This window comes from Podarcis muralis, chromosome 7 (genome assembly GCF_964188315.1).
Source record: "Podarcis muralis chromosome 7, rPodMur119.hap1.1, whole genome shotgun sequence".
Taxonomy (NCBI): Eukaryota; Metazoa; Chordata; class Lepidosauria; order Squamata; family Lacertidae; genus Podarcis; species Podarcis muralis.
This window is the reverse complement of record NC_135661.1, coordinates 90,484,829-90,510,169: the sequence shown is the minus strand read 5'-3', so window position 1 is coordinate 90,510,169 and position 25,341 is coordinate 90,484,829. Positions and strand designations below refer to the sequence as shown.

General features: G+C 51.8%; 3 protein-coding genes across 12 annotated transcripts in view; 2 read left to right on the top strand and 1 right to left on the bottom strand.

Moving 5' to 3' along the window:
• SYNE4 (spectrin repeat containing nuclear envelope family member 4) overlaps positions 1 to 2,662 on the top strand; it is a 32,902-nt gene extending 30,240 nt beyond the window's left edge. For all 3 annotated transcript variants that reach the window (XM_077932422.1, XM_028741817.2, XM_077932420.1), the window contains 2 exons: positions 357 to 418; positions 1,512 to 2,662. In XM_077932422.1, the coding sequence (XP_077788548.1) occupies positions 357 to 418; positions 1,512 to 1,767 (318 nt within the window). In that variant the 3' untranslated portion in view covers positions 1,768 to 2,662. The remainder of the gene's footprint in view (positions 1 to 356; positions 419 to 1,511) is intronic.
• Positions 2,663 to 2,756: 94 nt separating this feature from the next.
• On the top strand, positions 2,757 to 8,163 carry LOC114603082 (uncharacterized). Of its 2 annotated transcripts, none has more exons than XM_028741816.2 (2): positions 2,757 to 2,999; positions 5,567 to 8,163. In XM_028741816.2, the coding sequence occupies exon 2, from the start codon at positions 5,967 to 5,969 to the stop codon at positions 7,770 to 7,772; it is 1,806 nt and encodes a 601-aa protein (XP_028597649.2). In that variant the 5' UTR covers positions 2,757 to 2,999; positions 5,567 to 5,966; the 3' UTR covers positions 7,773 to 8,163. The 2 variants fall into 2 exon arrangements, with proteins under 2 accessions (XP_028597649.2, XP_028597648.2); XM_028741815.2 differs by having other exon boundaries at positions 2,757 to 3,130.
• A 460-nt stretch (positions 8,164 to 8,623) lies between these two features.
• LOC114603084 (transmembrane protein 87A-like) overlaps positions 8,624 to 25,341 on the bottom strand; it is a 30,650-nt gene continuing 13,932 nt past the window's right edge. For 3 of the 7 annotated variants that reach the window (XM_077932415.1, XM_077932419.1, XM_028741819.2), the window contains exons 8-20: positions 24,159 to 24,223; positions 23,509 to 23,692; positions 22,794 to 22,893; positions 20,528 to 20,621; positions 20,356 to 20,427; positions 18,003 to 18,111; positions 16,518 to 16,576; positions 15,528 to 15,631; positions 14,326 to 14,405; positions 13,622 to 13,683; positions 12,107 to 12,159; positions 11,460 to 11,490; positions 8,624 to 10,367 (exon numbers count right to left, since the gene is read on the bottom strand). In XM_077932415.1, coding sequence (XP_077788541.1) covers positions 10,326 to 10,367; positions 11,460 to 11,490; positions 12,107 to 12,159; positions 13,622 to 13,683; positions 14,326 to 14,405; positions 15,528 to 15,631; positions 16,518 to 16,576; positions 18,003 to 18,111; positions 20,356 to 20,427; positions 20,528 to 20,621; positions 22,794 to 22,893; positions 23,509 to 23,692; positions 24,159 to 24,223 — 1,055 coding nt within the window. In that variant the 3' untranslated portion in view covers positions 8,624 to 10,325. Of the gene's footprint in view, positions 10,368 to 11,459; positions 11,491 to 12,106; positions 12,160 to 13,621; positions 13,684 to 14,325; positions 14,406 to 15,527; positions 15,632 to 16,517; positions 16,577 to 18,002; positions 18,112 to 19,533; positions 19,603 to 20,355; positions 20,428 to 20,527; positions 20,622 to 22,793; positions 22,894 to 23,508; positions 23,693 to 24,158; positions 24,224 to 25,341 lie in introns of all 7 variants that reach the window. The other 4 variants (XM_077932417.1, XM_028741820.2, XM_077932416.1 and 1 more) reach the window with 3 other exon arrangements.

The following is a 25,341-nucleotide window of genomic DNA, read 5'->3' as shown; positions in this document are numbered from 1 at the left end:
TCAGCTGCTGATTGATTGATTGTGTGACTGCAGTATATTGTTTATTGCTTTCATTTTATGGATCAATGGTCTCATTAGATAGTACAATCCATGTTAAATTGCTGTTTTAGAAGTTTGTTTTTTTAAAAAAAAAAAGCCTGGAATGGATTAATCTGTTTTGCATCGCTTTCTATGGGAAAGCACACCTTGGTTTTGGAACAGACTTCTGGAATGGATTAAGTTTGAGAACCAAGGCACCACTGTAAATGAAGGCAAAGCAACCATGGACGCCAATCTCTCTCGCCACCAACAAAAACTAATTTTCTATTTGTTTATTGCCTGCTTTTCCTTTTCACTCTCTGTGCCTGTTTTCATAGATCTGCAAGAAGGAGCACCTCAACTCCCGGCCAGCAGAAATCGCAATCACCATTGAGCAGGGGTAAGCCAGCTTCCTTCCAATTGGACAAAGACATCTCTGGGCAGCTGTTCGGCCTTGGAGCCAAATCTGCTATGATTCTGACGGCTCCACCCCTGAGAGGCCACAGAGGGCTGTGGGAGGAGACCTCTGACACTGCTGTGGAAGCGACCTTTTGAGGTCCTGTAAGTCCATAAAGATGTGAGTGGCACTGTGGTCTAAACCACTGAGCCTCTTGGGCTTCCTGATCAGAAGGCTGGTGGTTCGAATCCCCGCGACGGGATGAGCTCCTGTTGCTTGCTCCCAGCTCCTGCCAACCTAGCAGCTTGAAAGCATACCAGTGCAAGTAGATAAACAGGTACCACTCTGGTGGGAAGGTTATCAGTATTTCCATGCGCTGCTCTGGTTCGCCAGAAGCAGCTTAGTCATGCTGGCCACATGACCCGGAAGCTGTACGCCGGCTCCCTCGGCCAATAAAGCGAGATGAGCGCCACAACCCTAGGGTCGTCCGTGACTGGCCCTAATGGTCAGGGGTCCCTTCACCTTTACCTTTAATATACAATAACAATAATGTAATGTAGGGACTCGGGTGGCGCTGTGGTCAAACCACTGAGCTTAGGGCTTGCCGATCAGAAGGTCGGGGGTTTGAATCCCCGCAGCGGGGTGAGCTCCCGTTGCTCGGTCCCTGCTCCTGCCCACCTAGCAGTTCGAAAGCATGTCAAGTGCAAGTAGATAAATAGGTACCACTGCGGAGGGAAGGTAAACGGCATTTCTGTCCACTGTTCTGGTTCACCAGAAGCAGCTTAGTCATGCTGGCCACATGACCCGGAAGCTTTCTGCGGACAAAGGCCAGCTCCCTCAGCCTATAGAGCGCCACAACCCCAGAGTCATCCGCGACTGGACTTAACGGTCAGGGGTCCCTTTACCTAAGTCCATAAAGAATGCTGTATTATTTTACTGTTAGCTACTCTGAGCCCGGCTTTGGCTGGGAGGGCGGAATATAAATAAAATATTATTATTATTATTATTATTATTATTATTATTATTATTATTATTATTCAAAGAAGTGTCCCAACAACCAGATTTACGAATCCGAACCATTTGCTTCTCCTTCCAGATCCAGCCTACAAGAGCCTTCCATCATCTCCTGCCTCCGAACCCAGAAGCCCCCCAGACCCCCCGCCATATGGAACAGGATGGTGATGCTCCTCAGCGCCATCCTGCTGCTGTTCCTGCTGTTCCTGCTGTTCCTGGCCAGCCCCTTCCCTCTGTACCCCTCGGAGCTCTCGTCGGAGCTCTCCTGCCTCCAGCAAAACCGCTATGCCAGATCCTTCCACCTCATGCTCACCTACAGTGGGCCACCACCAACGTAGAAGGCAGGGAGTGCTGGTGCGGCGCGGACTCTTTATAATGCGTGAAGAGAGGAAAGTTGTATCTGGGAGTTCCGCAGGCTCTTCCTCCAGCGGGTTGCAGAATCTGTTCCTGCGGTGCAGTGCCCGGCTGCATCTGCTCAGAGATGGGCACCTGGTGAAAAGGAGAGAGAACACCCCCCCCCCCCAAAGTGTTCAATTATTAGTTGTTAACACAAATATTCACTGTTAGGCCTATCCTCCTCCATTCATTTAAAAAAGAAGGAATTTGTACCCAACGCATGCCCCATACGTTTGCGGCACATTCCCTTCCTCCAAGAATCCGGGGAACTGTAGTATGCATCTCACAGAACTACAGTTCCCAGCACCCTTGACAAACGGCTATACCCAGGATTCCTGTGTTTGGGTGTGCTTTAAATGTATGATGTGCGCACCGCCTTTCTTCCACTCAGCACAGAGTCACAGAAGTCAAGGAACCTCGGTTAGCCATCCCCATTAAGTTCAGTGCGTCTGCGTACGTCACCCTGAGGCTAGGAGTTCCGGAGATCGCAGGCGGCTGCATTTGGAAACGCAGGACCTTAGGTGGCAATTCTGGCAACCTCTGCTCTTTGGTTGCTGTGTTCCACCCAGCCACGTTCCCTCGCTAGATGTGGCAACATCTGGAATTCCGGGGGGCCTTTTCTGCAGAACATTTTGCTGCCACAGACTCTTCTTGAACATGAACAAGCCAGTGCCCAGCAGAAGGCCAGAGAAGATACACCTCCTGCCTTCGGAGACGCAGAGCCACCAGAACTGAGCATGTATATATTTAATATATTTGGCATCAGAGGTTTTCTAATAAAGAGGAGAAAAAGAGGCCTGGTGTTTGCTTGCTGGGCTTCCATTCCATCCCACCTTAGGAGAGTCTCCTCCTACCAATCCCTCCCCTCCATTCCCACGTTCCTGCAAGACGCGTGAATCCACCAGCAGCCAGGTCGCTGTGGAAATCGGTGGGGGCGCCTGCGTGCCGCTTAGCCCCTTCCTACAGGCCGCGAAGGAGAGAGCAGGCGGGCGGGGTCTGGGCACGTGGATCCCGCCCGCGTGTCACGCGGGAACGTGTGAAGGGCGCCTTCCCGTGCGCGCCCTCCAGATGTTGCCACGGGAGGTGGGCGTCCGAGGCTGCTCCTCCGCCAGGCGCGGAGCAGAGAGAGCCCCGGGCCGGTGGCGGAGCCCGGTACGCGGCGAGGCTCCCCCCGGTACGTGCGGAGGGGAGAGGGAGGGGCTCCTGGGAAGGAGAAGAAAGCGGAGCTGGCTGCGCCCGCCTTTGTTCCCGTCGCCGCTGCAAGGCTGGCACGGATGCTCTGGGCATCAGCTGGGCATCAGTCAGGTAAAGGGGGTGCAGTGCGATCGCTGGGGGTGGGAGGGGGGTGTAGATCCAGCTGGGGGGGGTGGGGAGATGAAGGTCACCCCTGGAGGAGGGGGTCCCTATACAGCAGCAGGCAGGGCCAGGATGCTACAGCATCTTTGCGCACATCTTGTGCGCGCACGGACACAGCTGCCCTGCTGGGCTGCAAAGTCCTTGGGAAGCAAGGACTTCCATGGCATGGTTGGAGGCGGAGGAGTCAAGCCGGGGGGGGGGGGACGCTTACTCGTGCCCCCACCCCGCCTTACAACCCACAGAGGACGGGAGCTGCTCGGGGGGGGGTCGCCGCCTTCTGTCTCCCCCCCCCCCCCGCCGCGCTCCGTGCTCCCTCTTCCTCCCCAGGATTAAAGGACTGGGCGGGGGGTGGGAGGAAGGTTGCAAACCGAGGTGCCAGATTCCCACAGCCCTCCCCGCACACATCCAGCCCCCCATTCTCAGGCACCGCCTTAGGCATTCTTGGGCACTCTGGGGCTGATGGGACTTGTAGTTCCAAACAGCTGGAGGTCTCCAGGTTGGTGAATCTGTTTTTAGTCTATTGCAGGAATCTTTCGGGCAAACATGGGGCTTGAACCCCCTGATCCTGAGATTAAGAGTCCCATATTTTACCGACTGAGCTATCCTAGAGGCTGTTTGAAAGTCGCAGAAACAATATTCTTAGTATTTATAATATTGTTTTGAGGTTTTTTGTGTTTTACAATCAAGAGCTGTATACATTTTATGAAATGAAGCAAAAAAAAAAATGTTTTTAATTCATCGGTCGAGCATGAGAATCTTAATCGCGGATTCAAATCCCATGTTGGGCAAAGGATTCCTGCCTTGTATGGGGTTGGACTAGATGACCCTAGAGGTCCCTTCCAACTCTACAATTCTATGATTTTATTAAATAGGGCTGTGAAAAGGTAGACCAGGAGCAATTGGCCTGCTTGGTGTTGTTGGAAGTCACCTTTTGGGGGCTTTTTTGAGCTCAAAACCTTAGATATAATTGTGGAGTTGGAAGGGACCCTGAGGGACCCCGTGAAAAGGTCTACCATGGCGTTCTCAGCACCATGCTCTAACCAGCTGAGCTACGCATGCACCTTGTCTTCCAACAAAATATACCTGGAGGCAGCTTGCATTTGCAAAGTGGCGAGGCAGAGATGACTCTCTGCACATGCTGAGAAGTGTGCTTGCTAGTTTCCAAGGGCTCGAATCAGGCTATCCTTGCTCCCGAATCCTTCAAGAATGAGCACAAATGCAAGGTCTCTTCCCCCCTCCCTCCCTCAATCTCTTGCTCTTCCTCAGTATGAGCAGAGACATAAGGGTCGCTGAGCAATGTTCTCCGGCTCGCTAGGAAAACAGCTGGGATTCTGGAGAGACGTTTTTGCTGAACGTTTCACGGCCACAAGCTCTGTGCCAGTGGAGGGAGCCGGCAAAAGGCCAGAAATAGATGTGGCTCCCGGCTTTGCAGAAGGAAAACCAAGTCCAGCCGTCAAGGCAAAACAAAATGTACGCAGGAGGGGTTTGGCCTGTTCGTCTCAAGCAGCAACACCAGGATTCCTAGCAGGGGGGTGGCTTCTGAAGAGAGGTGGAGGGGCACCTGGGCGTAAGAAATCAAGTGGCTTCAAACATTGGTCTCATGGCCTGGTTGGATGCAGAGGAATGGTGGGAAGAACTGGCTGGGGAACCCCCAAGGGGAAGAAGGTCCATAGCCGAGGGTGGGGTGGTGGTGGGACAGCGATGAGCGATCAGAGGGAGCAGACGGGGAGGAAGTGGTGTTGGGAGCTGGAGAGGCAACAGGGCTTAGTGAGCAGGAAGAGGCTGTGGCAGAGAGCGGTCCAGACTCAGAGGCTGCAGAGGAGAGGGGGCCAAGAGGCAGAGATGGGTCAGGCTGATGAAGAGTCACAGGGATCTCCCCCTCCTGCTGCAACAAGCTCCCCTCCCGGCTGGTCTCCCAGGACCAGAAGAGGCACGAAAAGAGGCAGAGGAGAGGTTGGCTGCACTCAGGCGCAGTCTCTGATTGCTTGGGGAAAGCCCTGGAGCGGAGGGAACTTAGATGGCTGTGGGGAGACAGGGCAACCGATCCATGGGGCAAGACCTGCGGGGGATGAGTTGCTGCACTCATCAGGCCTGACACTTCTTTGCAGATCACGCTTTTCCTAATAGAGAATTAACTCTAATTCTAGGAGCCTAGCATAGATGCTGAGCATCATCTGTGCATGCAGCATGTTCAACATCTCCAGGCAGGACTAGAAACGGGCTCTTTCTGTTTCTCTGCCCCAAAAGGGGGCTTTGAGGGGAATCCTCAGTGGGCTCGCCACTCAGGGTATGTGCAGCAATCCCCCAGAATGATCACATTCCTCAAAAACTGGCTGTATAAATTTCCTAATTATTTGTTCATGTTTATTTTGTGTCGTTCTGCAGGAAGGCTGGCAAAGGAATGTCCCTTTGTGCTTCCAAGCCTTTTCTGCATCCACATGAGAAGCAGCAGAGCCTGTGGACACACTGCAGAGGGTAATATAAATTTTGGCAGGGAAATACCTGATGGAGGAACGCTGTCCCCCGCCCGTCTTGTCCCCTTCCCACCGCCCCAAAGAAACCTATTGGCAGCTGTTATTTGAAGAAGAAATGTGTGAGTTTCGATACCAGCTCCAGCCTGGATTAAGAGCCATGAAGTTTTGAAGGAGGCTGACCACAGATGGAGGCAAACGAGCCGAGAAACGCTGAGGGCTAGAAACACCACCAGCATCAATTTTCTTTTAAAAAAAGCCATCCCGGGAGCAAGGGACAAAAATAAACCGGAGCTCCCGGCAAGGAACAAAAGATGCAGACCTCCTCAGAGAGGATAACAGAGGCCCACCTTACCTTATCTTATGATATCAACAAATTCCCTTCGCTGGGAGGGGAAGTGTCAAGAAAGAGCCTGATTTCAAGGCCTTCTCCAGGGGGTGGGGGGTCCGTGAGCAAACCTGAGGCGGGAGAACAGTATCCCTCCAGAAGGGCTTTCTTCAAGGGGAGGTGCCCGTTCTGGCTGAAGAGGAAAGGGGCCGCCAATCTGCCTCAGGTGGCCCCCAAGAGCCGCCTCTGCATGGAGGCCACTCACGAGAGCCCCATCCAGGCCGTCCGGAAGCCGGCCACGCGGGAAGATGCCCGAGGGCCGGACTCCGACGAGGAATCTGTGCGAGGGAAAACAGGCACCTCTCTCCTCAGGAAACTCCTGTGCCTGAAGAAGACGCCCACCAGTCCACCAGCATCACCGTCCCAGAGGGCGAGAGTCCGGTGCGGGCCTGTGGCCGCTCTCAGCAGAACCGCCGACCCACACGGGGAGTCTCCTCTGAAGTGGAAGCCCAGGGCTAAGGCCCCGATCCCAGCAGAGGCCAGCTCCATCGCAGAGACGGCGGCGGCCGATCCGGTGGACAGGCTTGTTGGCTGGTGGGTGACGAAGCCATGGAGAGCTTTCAGGGCCATGCTGAGATCCAGAGCCAAGAAAAGGTCGGTTCTCCCAGAGAGCAAGAGAAGTCCCAAGGTGGTGGAAGAACGGGATATTCGCCTCGCTACAGAGCCTGAAACCTCGCCCATCGCCAGGGTGGACGGATCCCCCCGTTTTTCGGCCACGGAGGACAAAACTCTTGCATCCGACATGGGTGAAACTCAAGAGGAGGATGAAGGCGAGCACCTGAGTTCCAGGTGTGGGCTGGAGATCCATGGGCGGGCAGAGGACGATATTTCGGACGCTGCGACTGAACGGGAAGTGGACGAGCTCTGCACTTTCTTGAGCGAGGGAAGGCGGCTTCGGGAAGAGAGTCGAGGCCTCAGGGGTGTTTTCGAGTGGAGAGGAACTTGCCACCTTCCTGGGGGGGACGGAGTAGAGGCGGAAGACGTCGCAGACCAGGCCCCCGAGCTGGGAGACTACGGGTACTGGGCCGGGGCGTCGGACGGAGAGGAACAGGCTCTTGCCGATCTTGCTGAGAACCCAGGCGGGCAGGGCATGCTGATGGCAACGAGAGATCTGGGCTGGCTGAACAGTGAGTTGCTGGCAAGCCCAGTGCTTGTGCCAAAGGAAAAGCGGGGAAGGGAGGTTTCCGCCACAAGCAATCCCGAAAGCAGAGAGAATGGGCGTGTGGCGGGCGCCAGCAGAGAGACCCAACACATCCACCAGGAAGTGCTGCATCTTAGCAGCGGCTCGGATCCTCCGCCAGCCTCGCCACCTGGCAGAAGCGATCCTCTGGAAGCAGACCCTTATGACGCTCCCAAGGCCCACATCGTGGAGGAAGAAAGAGCGCCATCTCCTGACTTCCCACAGACCCTGCTGACCCCGCTGGAGCCACCTCCCTCCTTTCCACCCAGAGGCCAAGGCCTTCAGGAGGGGCCACCCCCATTAAGGCCCTGCCAGGCTCTTGCCGAGGACGGAGGAAGGGAAGTTTGCCAAAGGAGAGGGAGCTCCGGGCGGAAACTGCCATCGCCCACGGAGGAAACCGCGGCAGAGCCGGGAGAGGACGACGACAAGCAGCGGCTCTACCAGGCTGCGGTGGAGATTGTGGGTGCCGCCATCGACGCCGCAGCAGAGCGGCTGGCAAAGGCGGCCGAGCGGGAGCAAGGGGAGCTGGGGTCCAGGAGAGAAGTTCCTTGAGGTCCCCGTTCCTGGGGAGAGCAGAGAACTTTGAAAGCAAGCTTCGCCAACCTGGTGCCCTCCAGATATTTTCAAGTACTGCCTCCAGCCATGTTCTCATGCACCTCAGCTCTCCTGTCCGGCACTGGTGGGAGTTGAAGTCCAAGGCATTTGGGGGGCACCAGGTTGACAGAGCATGCTTTAAAGGCTTGGTTCAGGGGCCAGGCCTGCCCCTCAGTTCCCCTCCTGCCTTCACCAGCCTCCCCACTTAATTCCTTAGTAACTTATGGCACCCCCCATTTTTATTTTTTAAAAGACCCTTTTATTCCGGAGCCTGTGGGCAAGAGGAACAGGAGCGGAGGACTGGTGAGGTTTGACGTGTCAAAGATACAATTAAACCTGTTCCAATGAAGTTTCCGCCTGCTCGTTTGTACCTCGCCCTCTTTCAGGGCTGGTTTTAGGAACATAGGAAGCTTCTACTGAGTCAGACCATTGGTCCACCCAGCTCAATGCAGACTGCACTGGTTGGCAGCAGCTCTCCAGGGTTTCAGGAGGGGGAGATGCTAAAGGGGATTGGACCTGCATGCAAAGCAGATGCTCTAACCACTGAGCAACAGTTGCCCTCAACCAGAACTGGGTATATGTTGTGACTCATATTTTTTTGGGGGGTGGGGAGTCCAGAATGTGGTACTGGTCTCTCTGTTGAGCCCAGGACCGCCTGTCCTCTCACCTGAGACTTTTCAAGTTTAGAGGCGCTGTGTGCCAAAACCCTGGTGCCTTCTGCACTCAAAGCAGCTGCTCTCCCGGTGAACCTCTGCCCCTTCTCCCCAACCCGTGGGGGAACACAGCAAACACACACACACTCTAGGGGATGAATTTTTTCTTCCTCTTTTTTTTTTAATAGGGCTGCATAAAAACACACACAGCTTTCCCTCCCCAAAGATGTATGTACAATTTCAAAAATAAATAAAAGGGTTTATTTGAGAAGAAATCCGACGTTCCCTCCCTGCGTATCCTTGAAAGCGTCACATCAGAAAGTCCGGCTGAAGTTTTGGGAACGTGAAAAAAGCTGTTCAGAAGAGCAAGCTTCCCAAGGGGATAAGTCTGTACACCGCTCCGGGTGGAATTCTATATTTTATTTTTAGAAAAAGCATCTTTTGAATGCGGAATCAAGGCAGGAAGCAACATATATATATATCTCAAGTGGTCCAGGAAGGATCTCCCAGGGCAGCCTTCCCCAGCCAGGTGGCTGCAAAATGTTTCTGCCTACAACTCCCGTCAGGCTTTGCAATATACAGCTGTGCTGGCTGCAGCTGATGGGAGTTGTAGTCCTGAACATCTGGAGGGTATCAGATTGAGGGGAGGGAGAAGGCTGGCCTAGGAATAAAGGGTGGGGGGGGGAGGACGGGGGTGGTTGCGATCCTTCTTCCGATCCAACACGGAAGGAAAGGGTGCTTGCTGCCTGCTATTGCCCAAAGGACACTTTTGAGTGCCTTCATCCTCAGTTTCCCTTATGCCCCCCAAAATAAACCAATCGGGGGCTTTTTTTGCATACAGTTTCCTGCGGATCAACACAGCTAGCTGCTGCGGGAAACTTGATTCCAGAGATCAACAAACCTGCCTGCCCTATAGATCTGCCTGCCCTATAGATCTGCCCCAATGCTCTCCTTGGCCATAAAAGTCATACTTTCCAACCTGCTCCCTCTTTTCATTGCGGAGTGGGGCGTGCCCCTTGCCTGCGTCTCCTCCGCAAAAAACCAGCCGCTGTCCCCCTAAAGCAGGCACCCACAACCTTCGGCCCTCCAGGTGTTTTGGACTACAATTCCCATCCTCCCTGACCACTGGTCCTGTTAGCTAGGGATTATGGGAGTTGTAGTCCCAAAACATCTGGAGGGCCACAGGTTAGGGGTGCCTGCCCTAAGGATTCCTCCAAAAAGAGAGGACTGCCCGTTTTATGCCTCCCCTTAGGCAGAGCGCTTCCATGCGGTCAGAGGAGCAGCTTCGAAGCTGTACAAACCTTGGGTTTGTGCGCATTCCCTACCCCAGAATTTTGCACCCCGTCCCCACAAGCGACTCAGGTCCCAAGCCAGCGTCAGGAGACCCGACTGTACAAGTACCCCGAGGCCAACGGCAAAGGACACAAAATGGCGCTACAAAGGGCCCCCCTCGCATTTCCTCTTCAGAGAAGGCCTGCTCCAAAACAGGGAAAGAAGTCGACAAGAAAGCAACGCCGGTCCGACTGTCCCGCAATCCCCCTCCTCTCCAGCGGGGGGCGCTGGTGATCTCGGCTGCATGCCTGCCCCCCAACTGGTGGGGTCAGGCGTAAGGTCCTCGCCTGGCCAAAAAACAAACAAACCCCCAAAAGCCTCGGAGCTCCATAGTTAGAGAAACACCAAAAAGTAATAAAATAATATTTTGACCATATACAAATATATATATATATATGTATATATATTATATATGTGCATGTGTAAAAAGGAAAAAAGGGAAAAGGACGACCATCGGCGACTCTTCGTCCGTTCCGAAATCCACCAGGAAAAGAGTGCGGCTGAGCGGCTCGGCCGGATCCAGACTTCATTCCATTTTGGACATTTCAAATTTCGTGGTCACTATTTCCTGTTTTTTGAGGGGGGGGTGGAGAGAGGGAGGACAAGGGAAAACCCACTTTTTACAAAAGCTTTAATACAGTATGTTTCAGATAAGAACAGGAGCTCCTTTGCAGTTCTGTCGTGATGGTTGTAAAAAGTTCTAACTGCTGTGACCTCACAGAAGCGCGGCCAATGGTTCTCACAGGCGGGCCTGGCAAATTATTCGCTATAGGGAGGGATTGGGAAAACCATGTAACTTGAATTTTGTGGGCGTATTTGTTCATTAAAACAAGCCACTGCCCAGGAGCAAATTAGAGGAACAGTCTGGGAGATGCTAGGTGGGAAAAAGGGAATTGACGCATAGGCCTTACGTTGTTTTATGATTAAGTAGATAAAGGGTATTCAGTGGACATACCGTATTTTTCGCCCTATAAGACACACTTTTTTCCTCCTAAAAAGTAAGGGGAAATGTCTGTGCGTCTTATGGAGCGAATGCGTGATCCCTGGAGCCGAATTGCCCAGGGGCAAAAAGCACAACACCCTTTTTTTTTTTTAGAAAGAGGGAAGGGGGTTTGAAACGCAGCCTTTGCCAACCGGGGAGAGAGATAAAGGACGCTAGTGATAAAGGAGGCTGCCTGGGAGGGGGGAGGTAAAAGCCCATGGATCCTCAGGATTTTTGCATTGGGTCACCCCAAATTCACCATCAGATCACATAGCATGTCTGTGGCCACAGCATGCACCCAAAAAATCATGCAGCCACTGCTTTGTGGGGATGCAATGGTGCAAAAACGTGGTTACAAAGCACGGATCCACATGGATCCTCAGGATTTTTGCACTGGGCTACCCCAAACTCACCGTCAAATCACCTGTCTGTGGCCACAGCATGCACCACAAAAATCATACACCCACTGTTTCGTTCAGAATATTTTTTTTCTTGTTTTACTCCACTAGAAACTAGGTGCGTCTTATGGCGCGAAAAATATGGTAGTTTATCTAGCTCTGGGTTGCAGTCTCAATGGCCTGGCCAGGAACGCCGACACAGTGTGCCTATTGCATGAAACATAGCAAGGGCCCCGCTCCATCATGCCAAAACGCATAAATAAAACTGAACTTGGCTTACCTCGTCAGAATCTAACAAAGGAGGGAGCACGCTGGAAGAGGGAAAAGGAGGATTATTAATGTGAATTTTTTGTAATATTGCTAGACAGGGGCTGCAGGTGTCAACTGATAAAATCAGAGCAATTAAAACGGAGGTCTTTCACTGGAGAGTCAAACTCGGGAGCGGATTAAGTCAGCTTGGGCCTGTCTAGAATCACAGAGCTGTAGAGTTGGAAGGGAACCCCAAGGGATATCTAGTCCAACCCCCGGCAATGCAGGAATCTCAGCTAAAGTATCCCTGACAGGTGGCCACCCAGCTGCTGTCTAATGAGGCTTCTGAGTTGCTGTGGCAAAAAAGGGACTAATAAATTTTAATAATAATAATTAATAATTGTGAACACTCCCTTTACTGCAGAATAATAATAATAATAATAATAATAATAATAATAATAATAATGTGAATGCACCCCCCAAAATGCATTTTGTGCAAACGTTTTGCAAAGATAGCACTTCTGCAGTAGAATCCTCAAAGTGCTATCTTTGCAAAACGTTTGCACAAAATGCATTTCCAAGCCACTGACTTATTTGATTAAATGCTAGACAGCTGAACAATAAATCAGTTGACAGCCCACAAACAAGCATCTGTGGGGTTGGAAGCCAAAAACTTACACGTCAGCCATGGAAGACGGGATGTTTTCTTCAACCCATTTCAAGTCTTCATCCTGAGAAAGGGGAACGAAGGAAGATTTGTGGATGAACAGCAAGGCTTCAGAACCAGAAAACGCAGGTTGTTCTACTTGGACTTGGCTCCAAACGTGCGCCGAAAGCCAGCAGAGAGCGGGATGCCATCCCAAAAAGATGGCAAAGGACGGCAAATCGGTGTGTTTTTGTTTGTGAGAAATACAGTGGTACCTTGGTTCCCAAACACCGAAAACTAGGAAGTAAGTGTTCTGGTTTTCAAACTTTTTTTGGAAGCCGAACATCCGATGCGGCTGTCGGCTATTGTTTTCGGGGCACCTGCGCCAATCTGAAGCTGCGCCTTGGTTTCCAAACATTTCAGAAGTCAAACGGACTTCCGGAACGGATTAAGTTCGAGAACCAAAGTACCCCTGTATTTGGCACTTTTGGTTTTACTATTTATTTTGCGTTTTTGTTTTTGAGGCTTTTTCGCTTAATTTGTTTTTGTGACTGTGTGGAACCCAGTTCAGCTACTGATTGATTGATCGTGTGACTGCGGAAATGGATAAAAGCCCCCCAATCCAAACAATAACTACCATCAGAGCAAGTAAGAAAAAAAAATTAATTTTCATCATCTACAATATTGTCTTATTTATTTAATAATACAGTACATTGATTATTGCTTTCATTTTATGGATCAATGGTCTTGTTAGAGAGTAAGATTCATGCTACATTGCTGTTTTAGGGGTTGTTTTTAAAAGTCTGGAATGGATTAATCCGTTTTGCATGACTTTCCATGGGAAAGCACGCTTTGGTTTTGGAACGGATTAAGTTTGAGAACCAAGGTACCACTGGGTTTACTGGGTACTTTGCTACAACCAGAAGAGGCAGCCAGCTGCCTTATGATCCAGAACTGACAAAAGAGTAAGGAAAAGGAGGAGGAGGCGAGGCCATGTCTGCGGGAAGCCAAACCATGGTTTAGGGCAGTGTTCCCTAACCTTGGGCCTCCAGCTGTTTTTGGACTACAATTCCCATCATCCTTGACCACTGGTCTTGCTAGCGAGGGATGATGGGAGTTGTAGTCCAAAAACAGCTGGAGGCCCAAGGTTGGGGAACACTAGTTTAGGGGATGGGTAGGCAAACTAAGGCCCGGGGGCCAGATCCAGCCCAATCGCCTTCTCAATCCGGCCCGCCAATGGTCCGGGAATCAGCATGTTTTTACATGAGTAGAATGTGTGCTTTTATTTAAAATGCATCTCTGGGTTATTTATGGGGCATAATAATTTGTTCATTATTTTTTTTCCAAAATATAGTCCGGCCCCCCACAAGGTCTGAGGGACAGTTGACCAGCCCCCGGCTGGAAAAGTTTGCTGACCCCTCGTTTAGGGTGAACGGGGTTTCATGGTCCCGGCTAACCATGGTTTGGCTGAGTGCGACTTGCAAACCAGGCCACCAGGAGAAGGGCCTGGACTGCAGCTTGCGGAGGACAGGGTGCAGGATCCTTACCACTCTGCTGCCCTTGAGGATCCCGTTGGCTTCAGGCTTCGAACTTCTCATCTTCATCCCTTCTGAAAAACAGGGTGGGGTCGAGAAGGAGGACACCTCTTACAAACGCGGAACGGGGATTATGGGGGCACTTAGAACAGGGCCTGATCCGCAGATCCAAGTGGCGAAAGGCAAACTGGTCCCAAGTAGTTATGGCTTTACATACTGATAGTATTTTATGCAATTTCAACAACAAAAAATTTTATTTTAATGTATTTTTAATAATTTTTTTCTTGATTTACAAAAGTATGTGCAATGTCTCTCTCTCGTATTTTTACCATGTAACGTTTTTACAAATCAGTTTAATTAGAACAAATTACGAACCTTATGCCTGCGAGTCTAGCCTCGCGACTTGAGAGATGCACCACGCCGGTTTGTTTTATGGGAAATATGTTTGCTTATTTCTTTTCTGGCTACGCTTGGATAAGCAATACATTTTGATTTGACGAGATTCATGCAAATGCATGCAAATTTGCATCGCTTGAGAAGGCTGCGTGTTTTCGGTTTTTCCCCGGCGGGAATCTTTACGTCTTACGTTGCGCCTCTCCGGGTAACGATTGACAGCCAGTAGCCTGGAGAGATGCTCCAACTTCACCTCCCTGAGCCCCCCAGGCCTGCCCCACACAATGCAGGGAGCCCCCCCCCCCCCGGTGCTGAGCTCTTACCAAAGGCCTCGTTGACCATGGGCTCCTCGTCCTCGTCCTCCGGCTCACTGCCTTCGTCCACCAAGGGCATGAAGGCGTACCTAGAGTCACAGAGTTGCGGAGTTAGAAGGGAACCGGCGGCGGGGGGGTTGTCATCTAGCCCACCCACCCCGCAATGCCTGGGGAGAGTGGCCAAGACGCCCAGCTGCAGTTCTCAGCCTGCTTGCTTCTCCTCCAAGAAGAAGCATCCGTTGCCTCGTCATCCCTCCCCTCGCAACAACCTTATCAGGTAGGCCGAGCCAGGAGTTTGTGAATGCTTCTAAGCGGAATAATAATAATGATAATAATAATTTATTATTTCTACCCCGCCCATCTGGCTGGGCTTCCCCAGCCACTCTGGGCAGCTTCCAACAGAATATTAAAATACAATAACCTATTAAACATTAAAAGCTTCCCTAAACAGGGCTGCCTTCAGATGTCTTCTAAAAGTCAGATAGTTGTTTATTTCCTTGACATCTGATGGAAGGGCGTTCCACAGGGCGGGCGTCACCACCGAGAAGGCCCTCTGCCTGGTTCCCTGTAACCTCACTTCTCACAGGGAGGGAACCACCAGAAGGCCATCAAAGCTGGACCTCAGTGTTGGGGCAGAATGATGGGGGTGGAGACGCTCCTTCAGGTATACTGGGCCTTTGAGGCCATTTAGGGCTTTCAAGGTCAGCACCAAGACTTTGAATTGTGCTCGGAAATGTCCTGGGAGCCAATGTAGGTCTTTCAAGACCAGTGTTATGTGGTCTCGGCGGCCGCTCCCAGTCACCAGTCCAGCTGCCTCATTCTGGATTAATTGCAGTTTCTAGGTCACCTTCAAAGGAAGCCCCACGTAGAGCGCATTGCAGTAGTCCAAGTGGGAGATAACTAGAGCATGCACCACTCTGGCCAGACAGTCTGCGCACAGGGAGGGTCTCATCCTGTGTACCAGATGGAGCTGATAAACAGCTGCCCTGGACCCAGAATGGACCTGTGCCTCCATGGACAGCTGTGAGTCCAAAATGACTCCCAGGCTGCGCACCTGGTCCTTCAGGGGCACAGTTGCCCCATTCAGGACCAGGGAGTCCTCCACACCTGCCCGCCCCTTGTCCCCCAAAAACAGTCATTCTGTCTTGTCAGGATTCAACCTCAGAATCAAGTTGTGCTTCAGAGCATCGCCTGCCCAGAGGTTGCTGTACCTTTGGTTATTGGCCGAGGGTCTCCAGAGGAACATGATCACCAGAAGGATGATGGAGAAGAGGAATCTCCAAAAAGCATCATCGATCCACAGCTCCCTCCAGTCCTGATGAGCAGCGAGGAAGAGATTTATCTCATCTTGAGTCAAACTTGGCCTACTCTCCTCCCAAACCCCAGACCCAGCCTTGCACTTTTGGCATATCTGGAGAGAACTCAAGGGCACTTCATGTTCAAGGTGACTTCCTTGCCAGGTAAGGAGGACACAAATGAGCCTTTTAAAAAAAAAAGAAGGTGCACTGATAGGATTTCTGTGACCCGGGGCGAAGTGATGACAGCGACGAGAATAATGACCACCCTGCCTTTTTCCTAGACTGGGACTTGAGGCAGCTTGCACAGGTAAAATACAAAAAGCTAAAAACATATGTACCATGGGTAGGCAACCTAAGTCCCGGGGGCCGGATGCAGCCCCATCGCCTTCTAAATCCCGCCCCTGGACGGTCCAGGAATCAGCGTGTTTTTACATGAGTAGAATGTGTCCTTTTATTTAAAATGCATCTCTGGGTTATTTGTGGGGCAGAGGAATTTGTTCTTTTTTTATTTTCCAAAATATAGTCCGGCCCCCTACAAGGTCTGAGGGACAGGGGACCGGCCCCCTGCTGAATAAGTTTGCTGACCCCTGATATATACCGTATTTTTCCGAGTATAAGACGTCCCCTATTATTAGGGACTCCAATTTAAGAAATCCCCAACATTCATTATCCGTGTATAAGACGACCCACAGTTATTCACATACTTTTAAAGTAAAAAACCCCCTAGTCTTATACACGGAAAAGTACGGTGACTGGGATCGCTGAAAAGCAGCTAAAACTCTTAACAGGATTTAAACAGTATGTGTAAAGATCTGTTCAAATGTAGATAATAATTGCCATAAGCTCAGCTCCCCCCCCCAAAATGTCCCCACCCCTGTTTGGATGGGGCTCCTCAGTACTCACTGCCTGGCACGTGGCGAGCCTGAAAGTCTTAGTGGTCCAGATAATGAAGATAACAGATGCTGCAGAGGAAACAAATTTTGAGTGAGTTGGATGAGACTTTGGCAGCAAGGCCAAATATTTATCTTGCGCCATTTAAACCAGCGACACCCTCTGCGACCTCCAGGTGTCCTGCCTTTCAATACGACCGCAGGTGTTTTTTGGGCCGTCCATCGCCTTGATTATTCCCTTTGAGAAATAACCAAGATGCAAGCCAGCGCTGCAACGTAAGGTTGCAGCGTGGAGGGCTCCTCTTTGGCCTGCCAGCCACACCCTCCCTCCAGGGCGGCCCGTTTCATCACCCGCCTCCAGGAGCATCAGCTTTCTGTGCCTACCGAGTGCACTTAGTGTGCATCGGAGCTGTTTTGTGGATTACTGCAACTTAAAGAGAGTTATTTATTTAGGTACAGTGGTGCCTTGGTTCTCAAACACCTTGGAACCCAAATGCTGCAAAACTGGAAGTGTTCTGGTTTGTGAACATTTTTTGGAAGCCGAACATGCTCTGATTTGAGTGTTACGCTTCCGATTGGAGTGTTACGCTGAGGCCTGTCTGTTTTTGCTATTTATTTTGTGTTTTTGCGGCTCTTTTTTGTTTTTGTGACTGTGTGGAACCCAGTTCAGCAACTGATTGATTGATTGTGTGGCTGCAGTACATTGTTTATTGCTTCCATTTTATGGATCCATGGTCTCGTTAGATGGTAAAATTCATGTTCAATGGCTGTTTTAGGGGTTGCTTTTAAAAGTCTGGAACGGATTAACCCAGGCATGTCCAAAGTCCGCTTTGGGTTCCATCCAGCCCGTCCCAGGTTATTTCCTGGGGTAAAACCCTGAAAAAACCTCAACAACTTCAATCCTAAAAAAGGTCAAAAAGACCTATGGTTGGCCCTTTGTTCGGCCCTCACGGCCCTCCACTTCATCAAATCTTTGTAAAAAGTTTGGACACCGCTGGATTAATCCATTTTGCATTACTTTCTAGGGGAAAGCGCACCTTGGCTTTGGAACGCTTTGGTTTTGGAACGGAATTCCGGATTGAGTTTGAGAACCAAGGTACCGCTGTACTTCTGAAAGTCTCGCGTTTCCCCCGTCGAGAATTCTGCCACCTTCCATGGTGGGCTTTTGGCTCAGAGAATGAATCTTCCGCGGACACTGGGTGGCCACCTGCCAGGGACCCCTTAGCCGCAATCCCCATAGCTGTCAACGTTTCCCTTTTTTAAAGGGAAATCCCCTTATTCCGAATAGGATTCCTCACAAGAAAAGGGGAAAGTTGACAGCTACGGCAATCCCTGCCTTACTGCGGGGCGTCGGGGTGGATAACCTCTGGGGGTCCCAATCAGCTCAACTATCTCATGAATTCTGCCAACAGATGGGACTGGGAAACCTGGATGCGCCCGTAATACAGACGCGAAGCAAACGGGTTGGGGTGGGGTCCCCCTTCTCCCCCAGACTCACCGATGACGGCGAAGATGAGCGTGTTGGTGAAATGGCGGTAGAGCGAGAGCTTGACCAGGTTCCGGCGCAGTTTCAGCAGCTTCATGGTTTGCACCAGGCTAATGAGGATGTGTTGCTCGTTAAGGAAGACAGCAATGGGGGGGGGGGAGAGTGGCTGGGGGGAAACCCAGCCAGATGGGCCGAATATAAATAATAAAATTATTATTATTATTATACCTACGGTATGTCCCACGGACATGCCTCTCCTGGTATGTCCCACGGAGGACCTTACGGTCTTCAAACAAAAACATCTTGGAGGTCCCAGGGAGGTTAGGCTGGCCTCAACCAGAGCCAGGGCTTTTTCGGCCGTGGCCCCGATCTGGTGGGACGCTCTGTCCCAAGAGACTGGCCATGGAGACGCAGGTTGCAGCCACAGCAAAGGTGGCATTTTTCCATCTCCACCGTATCAAGCAGTTGGTCCCTTACCTTTCCCACCCTGACCTCGCCACTGTGATCCACGCGACAGTCACCTCCAGACTGGATTATTATAACTCGCTCTACGTGGGGCTGCCCTTGAGACTGACCCAGAAACTCTAGCGGGTGCAGAACGCTGCGGCGAGACTCCTTATGGGGTCTGCGCTGTGAGATCACATTCATCCGGTACTATACCAGCTGCACTGGCTCCCGGTGGAGTACAGGATCAGGTTTAAGGTGCTGGTTTTGACCCTGAAAGCCCTATACGCCTAGGACCCTCGTACCTACGGGACCGCCTCTCCTGGTATGCCCCACGGAGGACCTTACGGTCTTCAAACAAAAACATCTTGGAGGTCCCGGGCCACAGGGAGGTTAGGTTGGCCTCAACCAGAGCCAGGGCCTTTTCAGTACTGGCCCCGATCTGGTGGAACGCTCTGTCACGAGAGACCAGGGCCCTGCGGGACTTGACATCTTTCCGCAGGGCCTGCAAGACGGAGCTGTTCCACCAGGCCTTTTTTCCAAGGCACAGCCTGACCCCCTCCTTTGGTAATCCTCACAGAACTCTAGCCCAATGGTTGCCGTTAATTGCATTTTAGAATGAATTGATTTTAGAATGCTGTGTTACTTTTACTGTTGTTTGCCGCTCTGAGCCCGGCTTCAGCTGGGGAGAGCGGGATATAAATAAAATTTTATTTATTATTTATTCCTGTTATTAACAGTGGGGAGGAGAGAGGGCTCCTGCGCTTAGGTCCTACTTGTGGCTTTGCCCCACAGGCCTCTGGCTGGCTCCCATGAGAACAGCATGCTGGCCAGACCCCACAGGGTTCTTTTTATAGAGCCTCCAGGTCCAGGCGCAGTCTATCTGGGTCACACTGGGTTGTTCCCATGTTCTAACTATCGCCAACTACGCCTTCCCAGCAGATAAGGAGCGTCACTACGGGCAGGGAGCTCAATCCCCCGAAAAGGGGCAGATCGTTGGGAAAATGACTTTTGGGGGGAGGAGGGCAAGAAACCGAAAGGCACATGCAGGCGAACGAGAGTCGGGGCCCGACCCGGCCAGGCAGAGCACAGAGGATATCCACCAGCAGAGGGCAGAGTCGAGCATAGCCAGAGGGATAGCAGCTAGCAGCACCAAGTCGTCTTGCGCCTGCGATAAAACGGGGGGCGGGGGGGGGCGGGGGGAGACAAGAGAAAAGAAGGAGAAAGAGGTGGTGAAGAGGAGAGGCAGAAAGAGCAGGGAGGCCAAAGGGCAGGCAGGCGGGAAGCTGAACCGATTTGCAGCGGAGAATAAACAGCTCCTCGAACAACCCAGGCGCCTAGGGCGAGCGGACACTCGCTTCCAGGCGACCACGCGATATAAAGCGTTTGGGTTATAAAGACTAGGACCTGGGAAACAGCTTCTACCCAAATGCGATTTTGATTTTAAACGCAGTATAAGGAGTCTCTATGGGAGTATATTGTATTTAAAAATGGGGTATCAGAGTTTTTAGGGGGCAAACCAGGTTGGGATAGCTGGGATAGCAGGCTTGTTGGGTTTTGAAGGGCTGCCTTCAGATGTCTCCTAAAAGTCAGATCTTGACATCTGGTGGGAGGGCGTTCCACAGGGCGGGCGCCACCACCAAGAAGGCCCTCTGCCTAGTTCCCTGTAGCTTTGCTTCTCGCAGGGAGGGAAGGGCCAGAAGGCCCTCAGGAGATGGACCCCGGTGTTCGGGCAGAACGATGGGGGTGGAGACGCAGATATCCTTTGTGTGCTGGCAGATTAGATTGCAAAGCATTATCCTTCTCCCTTCATTTAGAACCTCCCCCCCCCCAATCTCTAATACAAGGCAAGGGAAGAGCGAAGATCTGAGAGAAAGCAAACTGAACCACCCCCAAGTTTCTAGTCCCTAGTAAAGGATATCCACCAGACGATACACGAATCCACAAACGCCAGGAAAATTTCACAGATGAGCGCGGCGGCTTTAGTTTGCTCCTGGGGTGGGAGGGGGACAGTCGGGCTGAGAAGTCTGTTCCTGGGCTTAAACACCCCCCCATGACACCCTCCCTGCCTCCCCCCCGCCATCCACCCTTACCGATTTGACTCGCAGGACCCCCTCGATGATGGAGAAGATCAAGTACATCAGCCCCACGCCCACGACCCGATTCAAGAGAGCCCCCAGCCGTGGCCTGCGGAGAGAAAAGAGGGGCAGAAGTCTAGGAGCCGAGTCAGCGGGAAAACGGGGCAGGTCTCTTGTGAACATGACGGCACTTTGCCTGCGTTGCAGCGGGTTGGGCCAGATGACCTTGGGAGGTCCCCTCCCAGCGCTGCAATTCTTGCGACCGGTTCTATGATCCGAGAATGTCTCCCATGCAAGAGGATGCAGCAGCCCCAAAGAGGCTAATAAATAATAATAATAATAATAATAATAATAATAATAATAATAATATATTATTTATAACCTGCCCATCTGGCTGAGTTTCCCCGGTCACTCTGGGCAGCTTCCAATAGAATATTAAAATATAATAATCTATGAAACATTAAAAGCTTCCCTAAACAGGGCCGGATCCGGCCCAATCACCTTCTAAATCCGGCCTGTGGACGGTCTGGGAATCAGCGTGTTTTTACATGAGTAGAATGTTTCCTTTTATTTAAAATGCATCTCTGGGTTATTTGTGGGGCATAGGAATCCGTTCTTTTTTTTTTTTCTTTTCCAAAAAATAGTCCGGCCCCCCACATGGTCTGAGGGACGGTTGACCGGCCCCCGGCTGGAAAAGCTTGCTGACCCCTGCCTAAGAGGCACAAAACCCATAGGAAGACAATTGATCCAGAACTCAGATAGGCAGTGGCTGGGGCAGACGTGGGGAACCTCAGACCTGGCAGCCAGATGTGGCCCTCCAGGCCTTTCCGAGCGGCCCTCAAACACCCCCCAGCCTACGCCCTGCTCTGCAACCCGAGTTTGCTCGGCCCAGAAGTTCCCAGGCACCTGGGAAATGCCCCCTGCTTCCCTGGGTGGAGGATAGAACCACAGAGCAGAAAGGGACCCTGTAGATCATCTAGTCCAACCCGCTGATTTGCAGGAAATTTTACACCTGATGGGGCTCAAACCCATAGCCCTGAGATTAAGGGTCTCCTGCTCTGCTGACTGATAGAGAAAGATGTGTTGGAAACTAGGTGAAGGGCCTGTGTGAGTGTCTGGAGGCGGTTGGAGGATGGATGGCGGCTAACAGACTGAGGTTGAATCCTGACAAGACAGAAGGACTGTTTTGGGGGGACAGGAGGCGGGTGGGTGTGGGGGACTCTCTGGTCCTGAATGGGATAACTGTGCCCCTGAAGGACCAGGTGTGCAGCCTGGGAGTCATTTTGGACTGACAGCTGTCCATGGAGGCGCAGGTCAATTCTGTGTCCAGGGTAGCTGTCTCCCAGCTCCATCTGGTACCCAGGATGAGACCCTCCCTGCCTGAAGACTGTCTGGCCAGAGTGGTGCATGCTCTGGTTATCTCCCGCTTGGACTACTGCCATGCGCTTTACGTGGGGCTACCTTTGAAGGTGACCTGGAAACTGCAATTAATCCAGAATGCAGCAGCCAGACTGGTGACTGGGAGCGGCCGCCGAGACGACATAACACTGGTTCTGAGAGATCTACATTGGCCCCCATTATGTTTCTGAGCACAATTCAAAGTGTTGGTGCTGACCTTGAAAGCCCTAAACGGCCTCAAAGGCCCAGTAGACCTGAAGGAGTGTCTCCACCCCCATCGTTCTGCCCGGACACTGAGGTCCAGCTCCGAGGGCCCTCTGGCGGTTCCCTCCCTGCGAGAAGCACAGTTACAGGGAACCGGGCAGAGGGCCTTCTCGGTGGTGGCGCCCGCCCTGTGGAACGCCCTCCCACCAGATGTCAAAGAGAAAAATAACTACCAAACTTTTAGAAGACATCTGAAGGCAGCCCTGTTTAGGGAAACTTTTAATGTTTATTGTATTTTAGTGTTTTGTTGGAAACTGCCCAGAGTGGCTGGGGAAACCCAGCCAGATGGGCGGGGTATAAATAATAAACTATTATTATTATTATTATTATTATTATTATTATTATTACACAACTGGCTGCCTCGCACGCTTTCTCTCCTAGCCCCAGCCACCACTCCCATGCGGCCCCCGGAACGGAACACGGCCCTCAGGTGGGGAACACCGAAAAGGCCCTCCCACCGCCCTAGCTGACAATCTCCATTAGGTCTTCCCCATCCCAGGAGAATTAACCGGGGACATCAGGGACTGGAGTTGGGGCCTTCTGCACACCAAGCAGGTGTTCTCGGCCGCTCTGGCCAAGGGGTTGCCCCCCTCTCCCTCTCCCCGGCCGACACACTCACTTGACGATGCCGTATCCCAGGCTAGCGATGATGACCAGAACCCGGGCCAGCATCCGCTTCACGGCGCACAGGACTTCGGCAAATATCACTGCCCCTTGAACTGGAAAGGAGGAGGAGAGAAGGCGCCGTTTTGAGAGAAGGCAGAGGCTGCGAAAATGTGGGGCAGCCCCTGTAGAGAGGAACCAGAAACTTCCCGCAAGGTCCACACCAGGCGTCACCAACCTGCGGCCCGCCAGATGTTTTGGGGACTACAACTCCCATCATCCCTAGCTAACAGGACCAGTGGTCAGGGATGATGGGAGTTGTAGTCCCAAAACATCTGGAGAGCCGAAGGTTGGGGGGTGCCTGGTCCACATCATAAGCTCCACGGTGCTGCTTTAAACGGTCATGGCGGCTTCCCCCAAGGAATCCTGGGAACTGTGTGTGTGTATGTACAGTCATAACTCATGTTACAGACGCTTCAGGCTGCGATTTCCGGGTTACAGACTGCCAAAACCCAGAAGGGGTCACTTCCGGGTTTCGGGGTTGCGCATGCACAGAAGTGCTAAATTGCGCATACGCAGAAGTACCGAATTGCAACCCGTGCGTGCGCAGACACGCCGCTGCAGGTTGCGAATGCTGCCGGTTGCAAACGTGCCTCCCGCACGGATCCCGTTTGCAACCCAAGCGCCCACTGTATGGCAAAGCACATCGCTATCCGCAAGTCCCCACTGACCTGAGGTCCCTTGGCTCTGGATGCTCTGGAACTCAGCGTAGAAGACGGCCTTCTCTAGCATTCCCAAGAGGATGACGCCGCCAATCCAGAACTGGATGCGAAGGATGTCTCGCCAGTAGCAGGCCAGCAGGACCAGCCAGAGGACCCCGTAAAGCACGTAGACAATGCACATCACCATGTAGAACTACGGGGGAGGAAAGGGCAGGAGAAGGATGAGGCTGCAGCAACCAGCTCTGCAGGGGTAGCAAAAACAGGGCCCTCCGGACCTTGCTGGACTACAACTCCCATCATCCATGGCGAACGGGCCACACTGGATGCTGGGAACTGTAGTCCCAACACCTGGCTACTGACACAGTATACAGAAATGGGTCAAGACAGGAATCCTGACACAGCGCCAACTGCTGGACAGAGGTGTCTTGGCCGCTGTACTCCGGCAGCTTCCAGGCTGGACTACTGCCATGCGCTCTACATGGGGCTGCCCTTGGAGACGACTCAGAAAATTTGATTGGTCCAAAGCGCATCATTGCCCGGGGTCTCTTTGTTTTGAAACAGCTGTGCTGGTTGTCGGTCTCTCTGAGCTGCCTGATGGACCCCACACGCAGCACCGCCGAGCCCCACAGGGGGAACCCACGGGGAGGAAAAGAACTCACCACCATCAGAGGCCACTCGGAGGCAGAGATGTACTGGTGGTCAGGATGCTTCATCTGCACGTCAACTGAAAGTTGGAGGGGGAAAGGAGACAGGTGAGCGGAAGGGGCTACGGGAGAGGAAGCACCCAAATTCTGACAGCTTTTGCCACACAAAAGGTGGCAAACATATAGCCTCAGTCCTGGAAGAGTTCCAAGCTAAACCGCCAGCACAGCTATTATACGGAGCTCAGATTTGGACAGGCACTCACCTTGGGTCTACGGAAGCTGCCCAGTCAAAGCTCTTAAGGCCAATTTCCTCTGTCCCACCCTGTGCCCCAAACGCATCATTGTGCCTAGAGGCTAATCTTCCCTTGGTAGAATGATGGATCTGGCGTAGGACACTCAACTATTGGCTTCGCCTAAACTCAAATCCCCCCCGGTCTAATATCCCTAGTGCTGCAAAATCCCAAAAGCGCCTGGACTAAAACTGTCTATCAAAAACTTCACTCTTGTGTTTTATCACCACAACAGCCACTCACTGTGGTTTTTAGTCAAGCAAACAGTCTAATTTGCCAGCGCCTAAATGATATCGAGCGTCAGAACAACTTGCCCTCAATAAGGAAATTTTTGCCCATGGCATGACTATTTTCCACCTTCCCATTTTGACTCTCTGGCACCCTATCTGAACAACTGAGCAATCCTAAAATACAGACATGTTTTTACTCTCGCAAGATTGAATGTCTTGCCCTCGGCTGGACTTGAGGGACGATTCCAACAGATTCCACACGAGAAACGCTTATGTCCCTGTGGAGATGGCAGTTGCAAATCGGTGGCACATGCCCTTCTGGCCTGCCCTCTTTATAAAGACTTGAGGAATGAGATTTCACCCCTCTTTTATTGTCCATTCCGGGTCGCCCAGCCACTGCCCTAGTGCCCTTTCTCTTGGCAGATCAAGATGAGCAGCTGACAGCAAAGGCGGCAAGGTTTTTAGCTGGGGCAATCAGAATAAGGTCCACTATTTGACCATTGATTCAAAGCCCTAAAATGTATTTGATATAATTGATTTTTTCATTTCTATTCTTTGTATACAGTATTGTATAAATCTGATTTTTTTGATTACTAGTTTTTTTAAAAACCATTGATTTTTATCCACCCTGCATTATACACAACTGAGCTGGAAAACAAAGCCCATCTCTTCACCCAG

Bases quoted from the DNA above. Each gene is read 5' to 3' on its own strand.
- LOC114603082 (XM_028741816.2), top strand. From the start codon at position 5,967: ATGCAGACCTCCTCAGAGAGGATAACAGAGGCCCACCTTACCTTATCT.